This window comes from Neodiprion pinetum, chromosome 6 (genome assembly GCF_021155775.2).
Source record: "Neodiprion pinetum isolate iyNeoPine1 chromosome 6, iyNeoPine1.2, whole genome shotgun sequence".
NCBI classification, from domain to species: domain Eukaryota; kingdom Metazoa; phylum Arthropoda; class Insecta; order Hymenoptera; family Diprionidae; genus Neodiprion; species Neodiprion pinetum.
In genome coordinates this window covers 5,367,519-5,386,005 of record NC_060237.1, presented here as the reverse complement: position 1 = coordinate 5,386,005, position 18,487 = coordinate 5,367,519, and the positions used below count along the sequence as shown (strand labels likewise).

The window sequence follows — 18,487 nt, the reverse complement described above, 5'->3', positions numbered from 1 at the left end:
GGATACTAGAATAATAATAAATGTTCAAAAATTACAGGCAAATGAATTTTCGAATTAAGGATGTATTTTATAATATCGAGTAAGACCGCGACAGTTATTAATTCTTCGTTTGTATAACTTAACGCTAAAAAGAAAAAAAAACTAATGGAAGTGTAACAAAAAATGTATAAATTTTCACAAATATCGAGAAAAAATTAATCACACTTCTCGCTCGATGCGTGCGCGAAAATTCTTAATTAAACAGCGTACGTTAATATTGACTGTCGTTTCTTTTTTTTTTTCATATTTCCTCAGATTTATTTTATGCCTACATATATATTACGTAAAAGATTAAAAATATTTAAGGTTCGATTATTATCTTGGCAAATTTTTTTTTTTTTCCTAAATTCTTATCCTTTTCTTATTTCGTTTCTAAGTTTTCGTTTTCTCGTAGTCCCTCCCCCCCCCCCCCCCCCTTCCCGTCATTTTCCTCTTTCTAACTTTTGATTTTACCATTCCGTATACGCAATTTTATACATGTATAAAGAGCTTATATATTTATATAAAACATACACTCGCGTACGCGTACGCACATGTACGTGTATATAATATGTACAGATGCACAAGTGACATAATTTTCTACGTCACGCACGTGCATACACATACACAAACGTACACGCATAGTAAATATAATATAGGATATATTCGCTCGGCACGAGTCGCGGAGCAGATGTGAGAGGGGCTGACACACAACCCTCTACCTTTAGCTAGATTTACATAACGTAATAATCTTACGTAGTTATTGTAGGTATGGATATATACATGCGTGTCGAGTTGCATAATATGTATGTACCTACGTATATTATAATACGATTATTATAATAGTTATACAATTCTACAGTGATTTTTGCGATTCTTAATTTTGTGACTTCATAATTACTCAGCAAACTCGAGGCGACGATTATAATTATACCTGACCCGCATCTCGAGCTGTACAATATAATTTCGTTTCATATATTCATTACTATTCGCTTGTTATCGTCATTTATCCTATTACCATTATCATTATCATCATTGTTATTACTATCATTATTTATTCCTAAGAAACGTCTACGTTCAACATAGCCAGCTTTCTCTCCGACCTGACAATCCACTTCCTTATACTTCCAGTATACCTATAATCCGTCGAACCTCACATATGCTTATCATATGTGTATATACATATAATAAGAGTTCGTTCGAAGGACCCGCGGCTTTGTCGTGCATAAATTTTATTTGCGGTATTCGTAATATTTTGTTTATCCGCAATGGAAAAGAAAAAGAAAAGAAAAAACCTCGTCACGTATTTCGTATTCGACAGAGAAAAACAAATTTTCTTTTCATCCCGCATCCCGTGGCTGTGAGATGCGGTATGTACTCAATTTATAAACACAATATACGCGACCGAGGTAAACTAGTTGCGCAATACTTACGTTACATTTTACAGAAGACGAGAACGAAATGCCAATGAAACGTTTCAGGGATAAACCAGTGCTTGAATTCTCGATTGATCAAAAGATTTCTTCGCTTGTTTTAACGATAAATAGAAAGAATGAAACAAGAGAAAAACAAAAAAATAAATTCAAAACTAAATACTACACAGATAAATTATAGGCGAGAAAATATCATTGTATGTGTATGATGTATGTATACCATTTCCTGTTTGGCATCGGCAGTTTAGATAAAATTTAGCTGACGATGTGTGTACGTGTGAAGTTTTAATTTGCGTGCAGAGATTGTTGGTGAAGAAGAGGAGAGAAAAAAAAAAAAAAGAAAATTAATAATAATAATAGTGATAAAAAAATTTAAAAAGAAAACAAATTAATTTCGCAATGTGTTCGTTTATGTTTCGTTCACATGCACACGCGCACGTCATTCTTTCTTTTATTTTCTCTCTCTATTTTTCGTTTTATTCTTTGTGTACACAATAATGTTGTACTGTATTATTTTATACTTAATGTAATCGTATTTTGAACATCCGGCCGCTTGTACCGCAGCACGTGAATTATCCAATTATAACCACCGCGGATTTAAAGCTGGTGAATTAATCAGATAAAAATAAGTGGCAAGAGAGTAATAAAATTTGAAAGATTTAAATAAAATTAAATAAAGTCGCAAAACAATTGACGGAAAAAAAACATGTAAAATTAAAAAAAAAAGAAAAAAAAACAAGTTACATGTATCAACAAGCAAATAAGAATACGTTTTTTCATCTTGGACTATACACGTAGCGAACGAGTCACTTAAAACCGTTTCCTTTGCTCCTCTCCCAATGTAATTGTGCGTGAGTTTGTTTGTTTTCATTATTTCATGCGTATTCTGTATTCGTATATTACGCGATGTGTCACAAGTATCATACGGCCTAAATTTTGGATTTTAAATATCATACCCGTGACTGTGTAACCCCACAAACAATTAGCTTGTACAACTATTACCGATTAAAAAATATTAAAATCTAGACTAATTATAATATAATCGATCGATTTAATTGATTTACAATATACATATACATTATAAATATGTATATAGACTGATATAATATACGATTTTGCGTATACAAAAGTGATGCGGATATTTTATTTCATTGTATTTTTTTCTACCTCTTTTTCTAAGATCTGACAGATGTAGAAAAACCGACAACGGAACACGGTAGAACTTCCGTTTATCCGAAGTAACATGGGGAGAGGATTTCCCGGATAATGCGGAACCTCGGTTAATCGAAGGCTTGGACAAGCGAGGTTCTATTGTATAAAAATTTTAATCCGGTAATCAGAAAGAAACTATATCCCGCATTTGTTACACCATCGAGTGTGTGTATGGGCGTGAATAAAATACATGCAGGGTGGGGCGTTTAAAGCGTTACGGAGCAATAGCGCTAAAACTATTGTTCATGTTTAAAATGGTTTGAGAGAAAAGTTGCATTGTTCGAGAAGGTCGTCGTACGGGACTATCGTAATTTTTTTCGGCCAAGGCGCCAAAGCCACGTCACGAGGTCAACGTTCCACTTTTTAAATCAAACCGTGCATTTTATTTATTTCAAAAAACTGTTTTGTTTTTTGTCCACGACAACATTGTTGACGTAGAGACGAGTTCATTGATCTATAATGCAAGGTCATTTTGTTCACGAAAAGTATGAAAATAGTCGAAAAATCAAGACAAGTCACGAGTGATATTTTTGGCGAAAAGTTGACAGGACGAGCCTGCCCTGCGGCTTGTCCACCTCGTTCGCCAGATTTGACATCACTGGATTTCTTTTTATGGTACTTTGTGAAGAAATGTTTCGATTGACTCAACGAAACGTACGTAAATCGTTTAAAAGTGACTATTTTCAGACTTTGCCCGATTAGAAATAACCTTGTATCATAGACCAATGAACTCGTCGTTACGTCGGTAACGATGTCATTAGAATAAAGAATAAACGGCTAGATTTGAAAAAGTGGAGCTGACCTTGAAGTGGCTTTGTCTCCTAGATCGAAAAAATAACGATTATCCTGCACGACGTTCTTCTCGAACAATACAACTTACTTCCAAAAACTTTTTTCTTTTTCTTTTTTTCCAATATCACCAATAGTTGGGAGTGCCATTGCTCTGTAAAACTTTAAATGTCCCACCCTCTACGTACCTACGTGAGTATACATGACATATACCTGGATATTAGTGTAGCTACGTGTACACAGTATACGGGCGATGACGATGATGATGACGACGATGTCGGTTCTGCTAAAGCTGGTGGTGGTGGTGGTGGTGCTGCTGCAGGCTTCCCGGAAGTGAAAAATTAGTCGACAACTGTATCCGGTTGATTTACGACTCCATCATCGTATACACAAGTTTCGTGTATACCTATATATACGTGGATAAGCGTGTATGCAGGGATCATGTTATACGTAGGTATAATAGGTGTACATTATCGTAGGTAGCACAGCGCACGAATACACATACCTATACGCATAGGACATAGACGTAACGATCACGCCAAGTTTTACACACGTGTCATATTTTTTTGTCAACATTTTCCATGTCCGCGTTATTCTCAGTTCGTAAAACACACAAAATGTCGCCGATATAATTGTAAATATAAGAATTTCACCTGCCGCGGGTCGGTATAAATACTGAACGATTATTCGCAAATCTAACGTCTCTCCCTCTCTCTATTTGTTAACACATGTGTTTTTCCCTACTTTTATAGGTAGACGTACACGTGTATGTAACACCTCGGGGTTATATGTCGGGTGCAGATACCGCGTATTGGGTATATTTGTCACGCGTAACGTTATTATCGTTGTTGTTGCTGTTATTTTCATCGTAATTATTATTATTATTATTATTATTTACTAGCTTCTCCTTCTCTCGTTGCCATCCGCGCATTGTCATACCGTCATCTTTGCCGGCTCGTGGTAAGTGTGTATAAAACTCGTTTATCGACTAGAGAATTTGGAAGAGTTTCTTTAATTCTACCATCAACTGCCAATCCGTTTTGTGCAAATCGTCCCTGAAGTAATCCTTGCACGCGTCGATACTCTGTCTGCTTATCTGTAACAGAAATGTGAAGAGAAAATTAAATTCAATATTTTCATACACATCACGTCACGTCATACAATACACATATACTCGTATGTACATAAAGAAAAGATAAGACAAAATGTGAAGTGCAGTTTTTCCTCAACGTTTATTTAAATTGGCTGTACATTAGAAGGCGTAAACCGATTCAATGTATGCGTGGTTAAACTTAAGCTCACGAAGCGGGAGGCGACAAAATGACGTACGTGATAAAGGAAAACTGAATATAGAATAGAAATGTGTGCAAGGTGAGAATAAGATATTTATTGGTGAAAGGATCGGCTTTGTCGGGCCGCCTCGAGTCGCGTAGGTATTACGATACCTCCTATTATAATAATAATAAAAGGGGGTGGGGGCTGATTTCGATAAGTGAAAGATAAGAAAAAGAAGGGAGGGAGAAAAAAGGAAGCCCGACCAGCCTCATGAATGAATGCATCGAGGTAGATCCGAAAGAGCTGCATGGCGGTAGGAACGCGTGTCCCGTAAGCCGTGAAGGAAGAATTTCCGTGAATACCGGAAGTGCCCGTGGATGCGCCGGAAGACAGAGTCTCTAGGCAAAAAAGGAAGAAGGAGATAGATAGGGTGGACGGTGGAGACCGCAGGTGGTCACCGGACGTCGAATCTTCTTCCTTCCTCCGCTCGGCGAGTCCTTGCATACTAAATGCGTTTAACGCACAAAACGCAGCCCTGCCTCAAACACCCAACTGCAGGGACAAAGACCGTTCATGGATGAATAATCCCTGAAGTTTGAAATCGAATTTCGTTCTATAGATATCCTCGTTCGTTCTCGTGTAACAAAAAATATTCGACCGTTGACGGGTTTGATCCGGGCGACGAGGAACCTCGAAGAAGCAGGAAATGGTAAGAAGTAGAAAAAAACTGGGTTACACGTGTCACGTGACGTCCTCGGCTCGTCGCTATGGGAACCAGTGACGTCATCCCTGCCCCAATGACCCAATTCTTTCGAGGGTTGATTCCGAGTCCCGAGTTTTAGGAGTTGAATTTTGAAATCTCACAAGGAGATTGTCAGACCCGAAACTCCGTCAAACTCCTAGGATCGTTTCCTTGGTCTAAAATATGAAACCTGTGATATCCACACAGTTCCATGTTTTCGCGGAGGATAATATTGATAATATCGTGAATTTGATGGGTGAAATTGCCGTGAAAAATTAAACCTGTCGTGTATTTTTCCCTTGAATATCAATTTTCGAGATCTCAGTTGAAGTTTCAATGACTAGAATCTTATAGATTCAATTGTAAAAAAGAGGACGTATCATTACCTCGGATCTGTGGTGAAAGGGATAGAACTACGGTAGATAGAACTATAGATCAGAAGTCGGCGTTGTATTTTGAAACCAAGAAACATCTTTAAACGTTAAGCAAAATCCACGAACCGGGGAGGTCCGATACTCTCGTTGTCGGGTGAAACACGTATACCGGAAGTGACTCTGTACATGCACCGTCGGTAAAACGGCGCATTAAAGTCAAGAAATCATAAGATCTAGTTGGCTGATCGATGATAAATGTAGCGTATAATTAATCTCTCTTTGTACGATCGTATTACGCAACAATTACGTAAAAATAAATACATGCAAGCATGTTTTACGCTAGTTCGACGGTCCCGACGTTACAATATCAGAGGATACGCGATACGACGCAAGTTCGGCAACCGGATTTCGGAGAGTAAAGAGAAAAAAGCCCGAGATCAAACCGAGGCGTGTTTCCTGTCCGCAGATGGTGCCGGTTTACGCTATGCAGCTATTACACGCTCGCCTCATTCACCGTCGTATATACACACATACATATACACGTATGTATGAAACATATGCCTACAGCCGGACCGGCGTCAAGCGAGGTGGACGATTATTACGTGACATATTGTACGCAACGTTTCTCTCTTTTCATTCGCTCCAAATTGTACATACCTACATACGCGCGCAAGCGGGAACAAACGAACGGACGAATGAATGAATGAATGAGCGAATGAATGAATGAATAAACGAATGAATTGCCCTCGCAATAATGTATTTTTCCACGCCGATGTACGTTATTCGGGTTGCACACAGACGCACAACAGTCCCGCTTTTATAGATCCGGACTACGACAGGCATGAGCAAAGGTACAGATTACACGCACACCGATAACGGAGCTTGCTGTAGCGAAGTTTGGTTCGGCTCGAGTATTTTCATTGAGGGCAACGCTGACCTGATTCTGTCGGTTCCGGGGCGTTGCCAGGGGGATGAATGACGTCAGACGTGTCCCCGTTTCTCGACTGTATAGGTGTGTCTGTTTACGGGTGCCTGCAACATCCCCCTAGAACCTCCGGACCAGGAGCATCGAACTCTGGGAATCCCGGAGGCTTGCCGTACGAACGGGGATATTATAAGATGACACGTTTTTTCCCCCATCAAATTGGGCCAAGAAAATATTAGATCGTAGATGTTGCGCTTTTCAGGTCGGGAAATCAGATAAAAGTGCGAAAATGTCTAGATTGGAAGTTTTCTGTAGTTGATGAGAAAAAGGACGAATCATTACCTGCGTATCTGTGTACTGAACAAATTTGGTAAAATCGTTTTTGTTCCCTCAGCGTACTTTAAAATGCAAGAACCACCAAATTGTGAAATATATATATATCTCTCTATACGTATAAATAAAAGAAATCGTTCAAATACTAGAATTCCGCAAAATTGACATTAAGTAGGTATCTAAAGCCCCTTATTTTCGCATACTTCGAACTATCCAAAAAACGTAATGAAAATTAAAACTGTATCCTCAAGTATCGCTGAAACAAAAAATAACAGATGTTGAACTAATAGCCGTTAATTTCGAAAAACTTCCCTGACCTCTACGTACAGCAAAATATTTCCGCAACTTTCGAAACTTTACGAGACTACGATAATTTCGAGTAGGTACCGCAGGTTCTACCGAATTTCTGAATATTTTTCACTAAAGCCCACCCGTTAGATATTCGTTCGTGTCGTCATCCCCCATCTTGACCCAGTTAGATGGGAGAAAAGCTCGTGAATGAAACGGAGCTTTCGTTTATAACGCACGTACGTATAGGTATAGAAGAGTAGAATCATCGTCGTCGACGTCGATATCAACATCACCATCATAATAATCATAATGATCATCATCATCAGCAGCAGCAACCGCCTCGCGAAACTGGGTTACGAGCTGACGGTGCTCGTATCCATCCCCGGGTATCGAGGCAGCTGCCGAATTAATACCTACACGTCACAGGGCCAAAGTTTGCCGCTCGCGAACGATCCGACCGCAGACTTTTTGGTGGCCGTCGCGGGGTCGTCGGGGGGGGGGGGGGGAGGTTTCGGGGTTTTACTCCGGCGTTCGATCTCTCGTCAATGAGGAGAGGAAACCCCGGGGAGGGCGAGGCGCCCGACTGACTGTTCGTCTGTCCGATGAATGAACGACCGAACGAGTAAACGAAATCGGAGACTGCTGGTCCGTTTCGCGGTGCCTGAGAGCGGCATATACATATATCTCTGACTTTTTTTTTTTTTTATTCTTCAACAAGATTGCAGAACTTTGATACACACACGTAACGCACCCACGTCGATCGTCACTTCAAACGAGCGTCAAAGAAGAAGAAGTCGAATAAGAAGTAGGAAAAATCATCACCCCGTGTGACGCAACGTTTATTTTTATACCCATCTCGAGACCGTCGTCATGAACATGAATTCCGTCACTGCCGGTCGGTTATTGCGGTTCGGAATGACGGTTAGATCACCGCGATTTTGCTTACGGGGTAGGTGGTACGTACGCGGATCGAACGAATCATAAATAAAGCGTATAACAATCACGCTGGATGATTAATTCGTCGCGTGGAGAGGGATGGCTGGATCTTGTACGAGCACGGCTAATCGCTATCGCGACTAATTAGCAATTATAGTTTGATTGCGATAAACGCGACATGCCGTGGAAAGAAACCGATCGAAAAAGGAAGGAAGCTGACGCGGCGTGGGCGTGACATTGTTTATTACGCAAACAAGCCCCGCGGTCGCGTGTTTTACTTAAATATACTTACCGCCGCTGAAACCCGGGGCTTCTAAGCACGAGACGCGTTCGAGGCCCGTGTTCAGGGCGCGGTGTCCGCACCCTGGGTGCCTAGATTACCAGGGGCGGGTCCCATTACGCGAATTGACCGACCTCGCCCCGTTCTAGCGGGGAAACGCCTTGAAACGGGAAACGCGATAACCTCCCGCGTGAGTTTTTTCGTTTCACGCCCATTACTCGCTTGTCAATTTGCAAATTGACCCGCCAAGATAAAATTATAGAGAAGACCGTGAAACATCGCTGTACAATTAAAGATATGCGAGAGTGACGGGAATGGGTGAAAACTTATGCCCGTAACGATGCCGTGCAACAAATGCTGATGCGGTATTACTGTTGTTATTTGGGTAAATTTTATTCAAAAAATTTTCAAACACTTCGTGGACTTTCTTAGTCGTGGAAATGGGGCCTCTTGGCGCCATTCTTCGTGCGAAATGAAGACCATTTTTTCATATTTTACAATATGAGAGAGAGCTTTTTCTGCGATCCCTAAACGGTACCCTGATATTTTTTTAAAGATCGTTAGACCTCATTTTGCAAGCAAAATATCACTTCTAGGGTGAATTTCACCTTGTACGACTGTTATATGCGATTCTGCCGAAGCGTTATACCGACTAGGGTTAAGCAACGTTTAAACAACTATAACGCGAATATTATTATATTATTATATTATTGTAGAGAATTCGAATTGGGCTGAATTGGCTCAGGCACCGTTAGCCAAGACTGTCGTAGGTAAACGGCAGCATCTGATTATACATACACCGTTCGAACCGATCGTTATAAATATCATTGCGATATGCGGTAGACGCGTGAATGCGTATACGCGCATGTAACAAGTGTGCGTGATGCGTACACGTGCATATAAGTTATCGATTGCAGAACTATCGGATCGGAGAGACGAGGTCGTCCGGCGGTTTCGATAACCGAGTAAAACGCGAGTATATTACATCTATGATAACATTTCCTAGCCACCTCTCACCGTATCTATGCAACAACAATAATACACGCCTTTTTACCCTCGTCAAATCTGCACGAACACCCACACGAAAATACTTACGTGTATATATATGTATATGTGTGTATATATATAAAAACTGGCGTAACGAAGCACAAGCTGCATCTATATATGTATACGTCTAGTTTTCTGCTTCATACTATAAATACTTATAATGTTATACGTGAGTGTTGCAGCGATATTAACCCTTTGAGTCATAGTTGTAAGTATTCTTAACAACTATTTTATATCCATTTTTTGTATGTTTGGAGAACTTTGAAAACATATTTCTTTGCGGTGTATTGCTATTTGTGATGATATACTGATAGGTTTTCAATGCTCTAGAGTAATGGTTGCGACGTAATGTAAATTATTACTGTTAGAAACAAATTGATTGAAAATAATGGTGAAAATTGAAGGAATAATTCATTTCCGAGAAAATCACCTCTCTACGCATGCACACGTTTTAAATAAATTATAAGTTTTTGGGGTCGCTGATCTCAATCTCAAAACCGGTTTTCAAAATTCAAAACGCCGGATTCGATATTAAAAATGAAAATTTCAAATTCGATCTAATTCGGAGACAAAAAAAACTCTGTCCAGGAGTTTTTGGGACCGGTGATTGCGAATCTGAAGTCAGATTTTGAAAATTCAGTACGGCGACTCTAATCACCGAGCCTGTAAATCCCTGCATAGAGTTGTTTGACCGTATTCGACGAAATTTGAAGTCTACGTCCACCGTATTACATCCAGCATCTTGAATTTTCGAAATCTGATATCATGTTCGTAACGAGCGACCTTAAAAACCATAAAATACTATCCTGTTATAAAAGTTGGACTCGGCACACGAATAACGCGTGACTGAAAGAGTGAACGAAGGGCGCTTTGACCAAAGGATAAAATGGAAGAAGAATTTCGGATTGATTCGCAAAGATAAGGCCCCGCTGCACCTGCACCTTACACCTATACCCATCCATCCAATCGCCCGCATAACCACGTGCTCATAGACACGAAGACCCGCATCCCGTCTAGCCGTCCCCGGAAACCGCAGTCTCCTGCAGCTTCCGTAGCGATCGTTATCTCGTCTAGGGACGAATCGAGGGTCGAGAAAGAAAGAAAGAAAAAGAAAAAAAAAAGCAGGGAGAAGAATGTAAAAAAAAATGATGCGTGTAGTTGAAAATTTCAACGTAGACAATCCGTCGCTGTAGTTAGTTAGCCGCACGTTCTCTCGGGACATACCCAAGACGAAGAATCGAAAGACGTTGTTGTGACAATTGCAGCAAGGGTTATACAGGCAGGTACGTGCGGCTGTTTCACAATCGTATAAGAGGAGTGAAAATGATCCGAACGTGTCGGTTGCACCGGTATCGAAACTCGAGACTTGCACTCAGGTATAACACGCGTCTCGTCGGTAGTATAAAGAGAGAAAATTAGAGAGACACGGCGCTGCGGCGTGGGCCCCGTGAACCGTTTTCATTAATAAAATACGCTCTCGCCTACCCAGCGACAGCGGCCTTTATACGTTGCGTTTGCCCACCATTTAACCACCCACAGGGATCCCCTACCTACGCTGAAAATGCCAAGGTAGAAAAGACGACGATGCTGCGGAGGCAAAAGACGTTGTCCGTATTACACGTTGTTGCGTACACACACGCGCGCGTATACACGTACACCTATGCATACTCTCTGCGTCGCATACGTCGTTTGTGCGTCGACGTTGCAGCAAAGCGAAAGGATCGAGATAACGAGTCGCACAGTTTCCTATCCGACAACGAGCCGGGTTCTTTCTTTCATCGGTATAGATCGGTTGTGATATTGATGCCTAGGTACAGGCGATACATCGCGTATACGTACGATTGGAATAGGTGAAATTTACGCTAAGCTATTCGACGAAGACGACGACGACGACGACGACGACGACGCGTAAAATGTTATAAGAGAAAAGGTCGCGCGCCAAGGTTCCGTATACCATCACTAATTCTCCTCGCGTTCCCGGTTTCCCACGTCTTTCAAATGTCCAAATACCTGTCCGCCTCCGTGCGTTAAAGTAAGAAAAAGAAAAAAGAAAAAGCATATATATAAAAAAATATGTCAAGTACCTATTGCGCTTTTTAGGCAATTTCGAATCACGCAAACGGATAAATAAAAAAGAGGAAATTAATAATTTGTTTTTTTTTTTAATTTTCGCTCTCTAGTTTTTGGTGAAATTCATTTCTCTTTCCTTAACGGACTGATATTACACAGTAAACTCGACTTATAACGTACGAACTTGCGGAATTCGTTGCACAAGTGTCATGCTCTCTCTCTCTCTCTTAATCCGTGGTTACATATATTCCGCACCAGCAATTACGGTTGAAAAATAATCCGTCGTGAATTTACGTCTATACGTATAACGTTCCGCGTTACGTATATATATATATACCGTGCACGGTGAAACGACCGGAACCGGCAGTCCCGATGTGGAGCATTAAGAGACGAACATAAATTAGTCGCACACACGGAGTCGTGCGTTCGCGTGTATGTAGCATTTACACAGCCATAACGGTGCGAACACGAAGGGAACGCGTTTCAGGAGTGGTTCAGAGCTGCCGCCGCCGCCGCCGCCGCCGCCGCCATTGACTCCGTTCATTGACGAATTTCAATGAATGAGCCCCGAGCGCATGGGCCGCTCCCCCCTTCTTCCTCCCTTAACCTCTTTTCCCCCGACACCCACGCTCGGCTGAACTCGGTTACGCTCGGCTACTTCCGAGGAGGGGTTCCCGCGCCTCGGGGAGGAGGATCGGTTGCCCAGCTCCCACGGCGACGTGCCTGCCTCCGACTTCGTTGATGTCGACGTCGATTCGAGGCGACGATGCGCGCAAAATGCAGGTAAAAATCGTGAGGGAGGGTTCGAGGGTGGAGGGACTCGGTCGACGAGTCGAGAGTCGTTATAAATTTCGTATTCGACGAATGAGTGGGGCAACAGGGTGCTCCTTGTTTAGTCTGTGTTGACGATTTTTTACGAGCCACCCCCGAAGTCAACTTTAAATAATTCAAAAGCGATTCCTTTATTTTTTCAGACTTTTGTTTCAACTCTAACCTGCCCCTGATTTCCCCGTTTGAAATACGAGTGTTTCGGACACGTTCTCGGCATATATTTTATTGTAAGAGCAATAATGTATACATAATTTTTTTTTTTTATCCATTTATAAAATGTTCAATTTGCCTATGTATTGCCTGGTACAATGATGTGAATTTTTTTCTCGGACAGTAGCACTGATGTCCACTAAAATCTCGCAATGATAAATTTTTCTCAACCATTATTACTCTTGTACAGTAAAATATATACTGAGAATGTGTCCGAAACACGTGAATTTTAAATGTAGAAATCCTCACTGTCACAGGCACGGGTTAGGGTTAAGATAAAAGTCTGAAAACATTTGGAAGTAGTTTTTTTTTTTTTTTCTTTTTTTCTTTTAAACAATTCAAAGGGCACGCAGGCTGTGTTTTTGATTATTCTATCGTCTATTACCTTGCTGACGAGGAAGTCCTTCTCGTCGAAGTGTCGGCCAAACATCTTCGGCGCTTCGCCGGGAACCGGTTCAATTTTCACACAAACTTCTTGCCCCTTTCTCGCCGTTTCAACGGACTTGTGATTGTACTCGATACTGGTGACAATCCCGAGCTCGACGAACTGGAACAAACCAGAAAACGTTGTCACGCTTTTTAAACAATTGCAGAGATTTACGACCATGTCGTTAGGTGTTACATGTTTAATAAGGTTATGTATACATACACACACATATATATATATACCACGTATGTGATAGAAGTGAATCCGCTAAATTTCCATATTTCTTAAACAGACACACACGCGCATATACTCGTACGCATACTCCCGCAGAGAGAAAATGCCGAAAGTAAATTGTCGCCACGTGTAGCCGCCGGTATCCTTCAAAGGACGCAGGACACCCAAGGGCGGAAAAAATTGTCCCAAACGGTGTTGGGCACGTGGCTCCGATATCCTTACAGTGCGTACCGAAAAGCACCGCAATTAGCCACGAGGGCGTAATTGCGCAATTGCCTGGCGCATACTTGATACTACACGTTATGCCAATGGTACAGGCACTCGATACCACATGCACGCGCGTATGTATGCATCTATGTGTAGAAGAGCCGAGTGTCTCGACCGGATCTTGCGCGCATGTATACGTGTACATATACATATATGTATACTACATATACACACAACGAGAGAATATCCTCGCTTATACAGGCTTTTCTTTACGCGATGAAAAATATTTCCCACGACGTTGGTACGCGGACACGGACGCTGATGCCAGATGTCGTCAACGTGATCGACACTGCGTACAACGAGGAACCTGCAGCTGGTCGAAGCCCGATCCAATTCCATCCCAAGTACCACTCACATCGCGCGGTACGACAATTTGGCAAGTGTAAAGAAATTCGAGATGGACCGAGAGAAATTTGTTAGTTTCGGTTACCGCTCAGTCCTTGACTATTCTCATTTTAAAATGAAAATTAGTTTTACAGATTTTGCCGGAAAGTCTGGTATCCGTAGAGTTAAAAGAGGCAAATTGGCACGCGACCGAGGGTGTGCGGCTAGACGCATATCAGACGCTCGCGCACCTTCGGTGCACGTAGGTACGTGTAACGCGTATGATCCGTGCGACGTTAAAGACTCGGTCGAGTGCCGGTGCAGGTTCGCGGGGGCAAAGCCTACGTACCGGCGAGCCGATCCCACGTGGCCCACGCCCCTCGTTTCACCTGGTCGTACGTTGCGATACCTACGCGTTTCCCGAGTAACACGACATCGCCTTACCACCCACCGTATAAGTTGCATCTTATCCGCGGTACGCGCTTTCCTTTCCTTTCCTTCCCCGATAAGTTCTCCGCATTATATCCAAACTGCAACATTGCAACGATATAATAATATAGCCGCGGAGAGTCGGGGCTACGCATCGCGTAACGCACCATTAGTTGGATGTTCGCGTTATTCCATCCAACGTCAAGCTACTCTGGAAAGGCGGGGAACGACGACGAGAGAAGGAGAGACACGGACCGAGAATCGGATACGTAGTCTCTACGACAACCGTTCGTCCAAGTCCTTCTCGTCACGGGGGGTCCGAGAGCCGGGGGCGTGGGTTGTAAATTTGTTTTGTCACACCGGGGGTAGGTGTAAGGTGGAGTGTGTACACAGCCGCGTGATAAAGGTGCCAAGCTACCCGAGTAGTTGGTTATACGAGGCAATGTCTGGACGGACTGGGGTTATTGGTACGTTCCGAGGCTCTCCCGAGTCAAGTGTATTTATTATCCACCTACCCAGAGGTGTAACTAACAATAAGCTAGAGGATCGATCGATCGATAGCCTCTCGTTTCGTCGATAACTCCGCACCGCAGCGTCGCTGGTAGAGAATATACGCGATTACAGATACTACGATATACGATAACGAATAAATAAAAATAAATTTGATAAATTGCAACGTTTTTTTGTTTTTTTATTTTTTGCTTCTTTCTCAAACAGCAAACACACAAAGGCACTGCGGTCCCCTGCCTACGCGTCCGGACCCACGGTAGGAGGGATATGACCATTTTGGGCCGAGGGCGGCCCAGGCAGCCCGGGCACCCGTTAACTTTGGTTAAATTCGTCGTGTATCCGCGGCTGCACCTGTATATGGCGATACGTGGAGCGACCGCCCGGCCCCCGAGTGAGAACGGCGGGGGAGTAAGAGAGGACCTGGGGGACTCTCTTCTCTCTGGACCGCCGGGAGACGACCCTCTTCAAACGGACGACCGTCGGCGCATCGCGTGGGTTTAGGAGTCGGGCAGAACACGGACAACATCCGGTCGGCCATTGTCCATTCGGACGATAATCGAGGCTTAGTTATAGTCACTGCCCACGGAGATCGGTCCCCGAGTGAAGGAACGAGCCGAACGGGTGTAACGTGATTTTAAATTAGCTGCTCCTTCTTCTTCTTCTTCTACGGCTTCTTATTTTTCTCATTTTGCCTCAGCCTCCGGTCCGCCGGTGCAGTTGAATCGAATGCGCATCCCGTCAATCGAAGAAAGGATTATATACCTACCCGGAGGTGTATACGTGTGTATGTGGATACAAAAATACGTACGTACATAGGTATATAAACACATAACGTGTGTGTATACCTTGCACCTATGGATTACGGACCGGCTATACCTGTCCTTCTCCTGCATCTGTAGTTATAGGTGGGTATACAGGTACCTACTCGAGTAGATGGTACCGTACATTCGGACGAAGAATAAATACCTACCTGTCTCTACCTACACGTTCCCGCGATTGCGAAGCAGGAAATTGAATATTATTGTTTGTATAGTTGAAAAAAGGAAGAAAAAACAAAAAAGAAAAAATAAAAAAATTATTATTTACATATTAAAGATAAGGCTTGCGGAGACGAAAAAATTTTCGCGGCAATTTCTTCTTTTCTTTTTTCCACTTAAGAAATTTCGTGAAAGTATAAACGTTGTCGGGTACGAATAGTTTCCGTTTCGCGGTTTCACGATTTTCTGGGAATAAACTATTGCCAAGTCATATTGTAACTCGAATTGAGATTGAAAATATCGTAAATGTAATATTACACACATATATATATATATCGTCAGTTTTCAATCAATGTACATACCCGAATAATCGTATAATACGTTTAAAACTGTTGATTAATGTGTTACTGCAGTTATAAAATGAAACTTTTTCAGTATAGTTCTGATTTTCACATAGTATATGTAATGTATTCACCTTGTACGAATGTAAAACAAATAAAATACAAAAAATATCGTATTAAGATATTTAATTACCAAATAAATTCGTCGGCATACAAGCAATATATATATACGTATAGATATGTATGAATGCATACACATCTACCTACATATAAATCGTCTCAAACTCATAAACGTTATTTTTGTCCGCGTATAATATATGCGTGGGATTTTAATGAAACCGGTTTTTTTTTCGAACTCTTTTCTTTGAAATTGTTTTAAATTCACAGCCGCAGACATATGTTACAAAATCCGCAGATACCGGCGGTATACCCGCAGCTATTAATTATCGCAGTGTTAATCAACGAATCGTTAAATTTCCATATCGTACATAACTGCACGAGTATGTGATAATAAAATAATGAATCAAACCTATAACCACTGCGCTTAACGATTCGGGTAATAAAAATTGGAAGAAAAAAAGAGAGAGAAAAAAAAAAAAAAACCAAAAACCAAAAAGAAATAAAGAGGAACGTGACGATTTTCGCCCTCGAGTCGCGGATGTAACGTCGTTCGGAGCTTTCGTCGAAGTCGAAATCGAGTCCGAGGATGCCGGGAATAGAAAAAATGCGGCCAATCTTAAATCTTGCAGGTACGCGTCACACGACGTAAGTAGGTATCAGGATCGCAAACCCTTCCGTCAAAGGGCCGAAACGTCAAGCAATCGACGGTTTTTCATTTTGAAAAACGCCCAAGTGACCGAGGAACTCACGTTCACGTTGTATCTGCGACTTGTTAATTCCCCCCCAAGATCACTTATTATATTTCGGGATAGACTCGCTCGGCGTGGATTACGGGGATAAATGCTCGAGGAGTAACGTCGACGTCGACGTCGACGAGCCTTTTCGAGAACCCACGTGCACGCAGCAACGTCGGGCCTTTAGGAAGAAATAAATTGAGGCGGACAGGCCGGATCGCCGTGCGACCCACGCGTCTTTTTCCAAGATATCTACAAGCGTACAAGAACACGCCTTCCACCTTCCTTATACCTTATACCTTATACCTTATACCTTATACCTCGTTCCTCCACCTTGCCCTTACCAAAGAACAAAAAATCGAACTTGGAAGCGCGGCACGTCGCGATCGTACATCTTTGCCTGGGCACAACTGCAGGTAGAAGTTATCTATTATATATACCGCTCGCGCGTTTATATGCAGGCATACAGATGTAATAGATGGTATTATGCAGGGTATGAAGAGCTCACCCTTCGATCTGTGAGACCGAGGCTTGAATTTCTCTGCCTCATCTCTCTGGTAATAAAATTCTATTCTATTCTATTCGCTCTCCCTCTCTCTCTCTCTCTCTCTCTCTCTCAAGCTGTAATTTTCTTTTAGATCCTCGCGACAACCTGCCATTGACGATAACGAGGTTCTACTGGATGCCGGAATGCTTTGTTAAATTACTTTTCATCCCATCATTGTCGCACGAATAACAGTGTCGAATTGATCCCCTCGCATAGATTTTGTCAAATTAAACACCGTATTCACGTTAAGAATTGAGCTACTGATCCGATTCGTAGCGCACGAAAAATTATTGGCATATCGATTCTTTGAACGACAACGACATGTAGGTACCGAAAAATTCTTCAAGATGTAAATTCGGGAAAATGTAATTTTTAGAACGTACTAGAAAAAGTAAAGAAAATGAAAAAAAAAAATTTCAAAGGTGATATAGATTATTTTTATACATGGTAAGGTAGATTACTTTGGAATAAAAAATTGTAATTCATAAACGGTGATCAATTTATTAATCCCAGCCCCCCCAAAAAAAAAAAAATCCAAACAAACCGTGCCTACCGAGTATCATGCTCCAGAATTGGAAGTTGGGTCAACTTGTCGAATTTAAACGCTTAAGGAATAACAATCATGGAGATGGAGAAAAAATGTTGAATGAGAAAAATGATGTGTTTATAAAAACAGAGACAGACATAGAAAACGTTAATAATTGTTAATACTATCATTATCTATAAAATCCCAGCATTCGAATATCAGACGTACCGCGTTTGATCCACGAACAAGTGACTCGAACGACAGGCTAAGCGTGAAATAAAATAG

At 41.9% G+C, this 18,487-nt stretch overlaps 1 protein-coding gene across 1 annotated transcript in view; it reads right to left on the bottom strand.

Annotated features, from left to right (window-relative positions):
- Nucleotides 1-42: 42 nt before the first annotated feature.
- eIF5B (eukaryotic translation initiation factor 5B) overlaps nucleotides 43-18,487 on the bottom strand; it is a 55,452-nt gene continuing 37,007 nt past the window's right edge. Inside the window, exons 17-18 of the mRNA XM_046632167.2 lie at nucleotides 13,152-13,313; nucleotides 43-4,548 (exon numbers count right to left, since the gene is read on the bottom strand). Of these exons, the coding sequence (XP_046488123.1) occupies nucleotides 4,441-4,548; nucleotides 13,152-13,313 (270 nt within the window). The 3' untranslated portion in view covers nucleotides 43-4,440. The remainder of the gene's footprint in view (nucleotides 4,549-13,151; nucleotides 13,314-18,487) is intronic.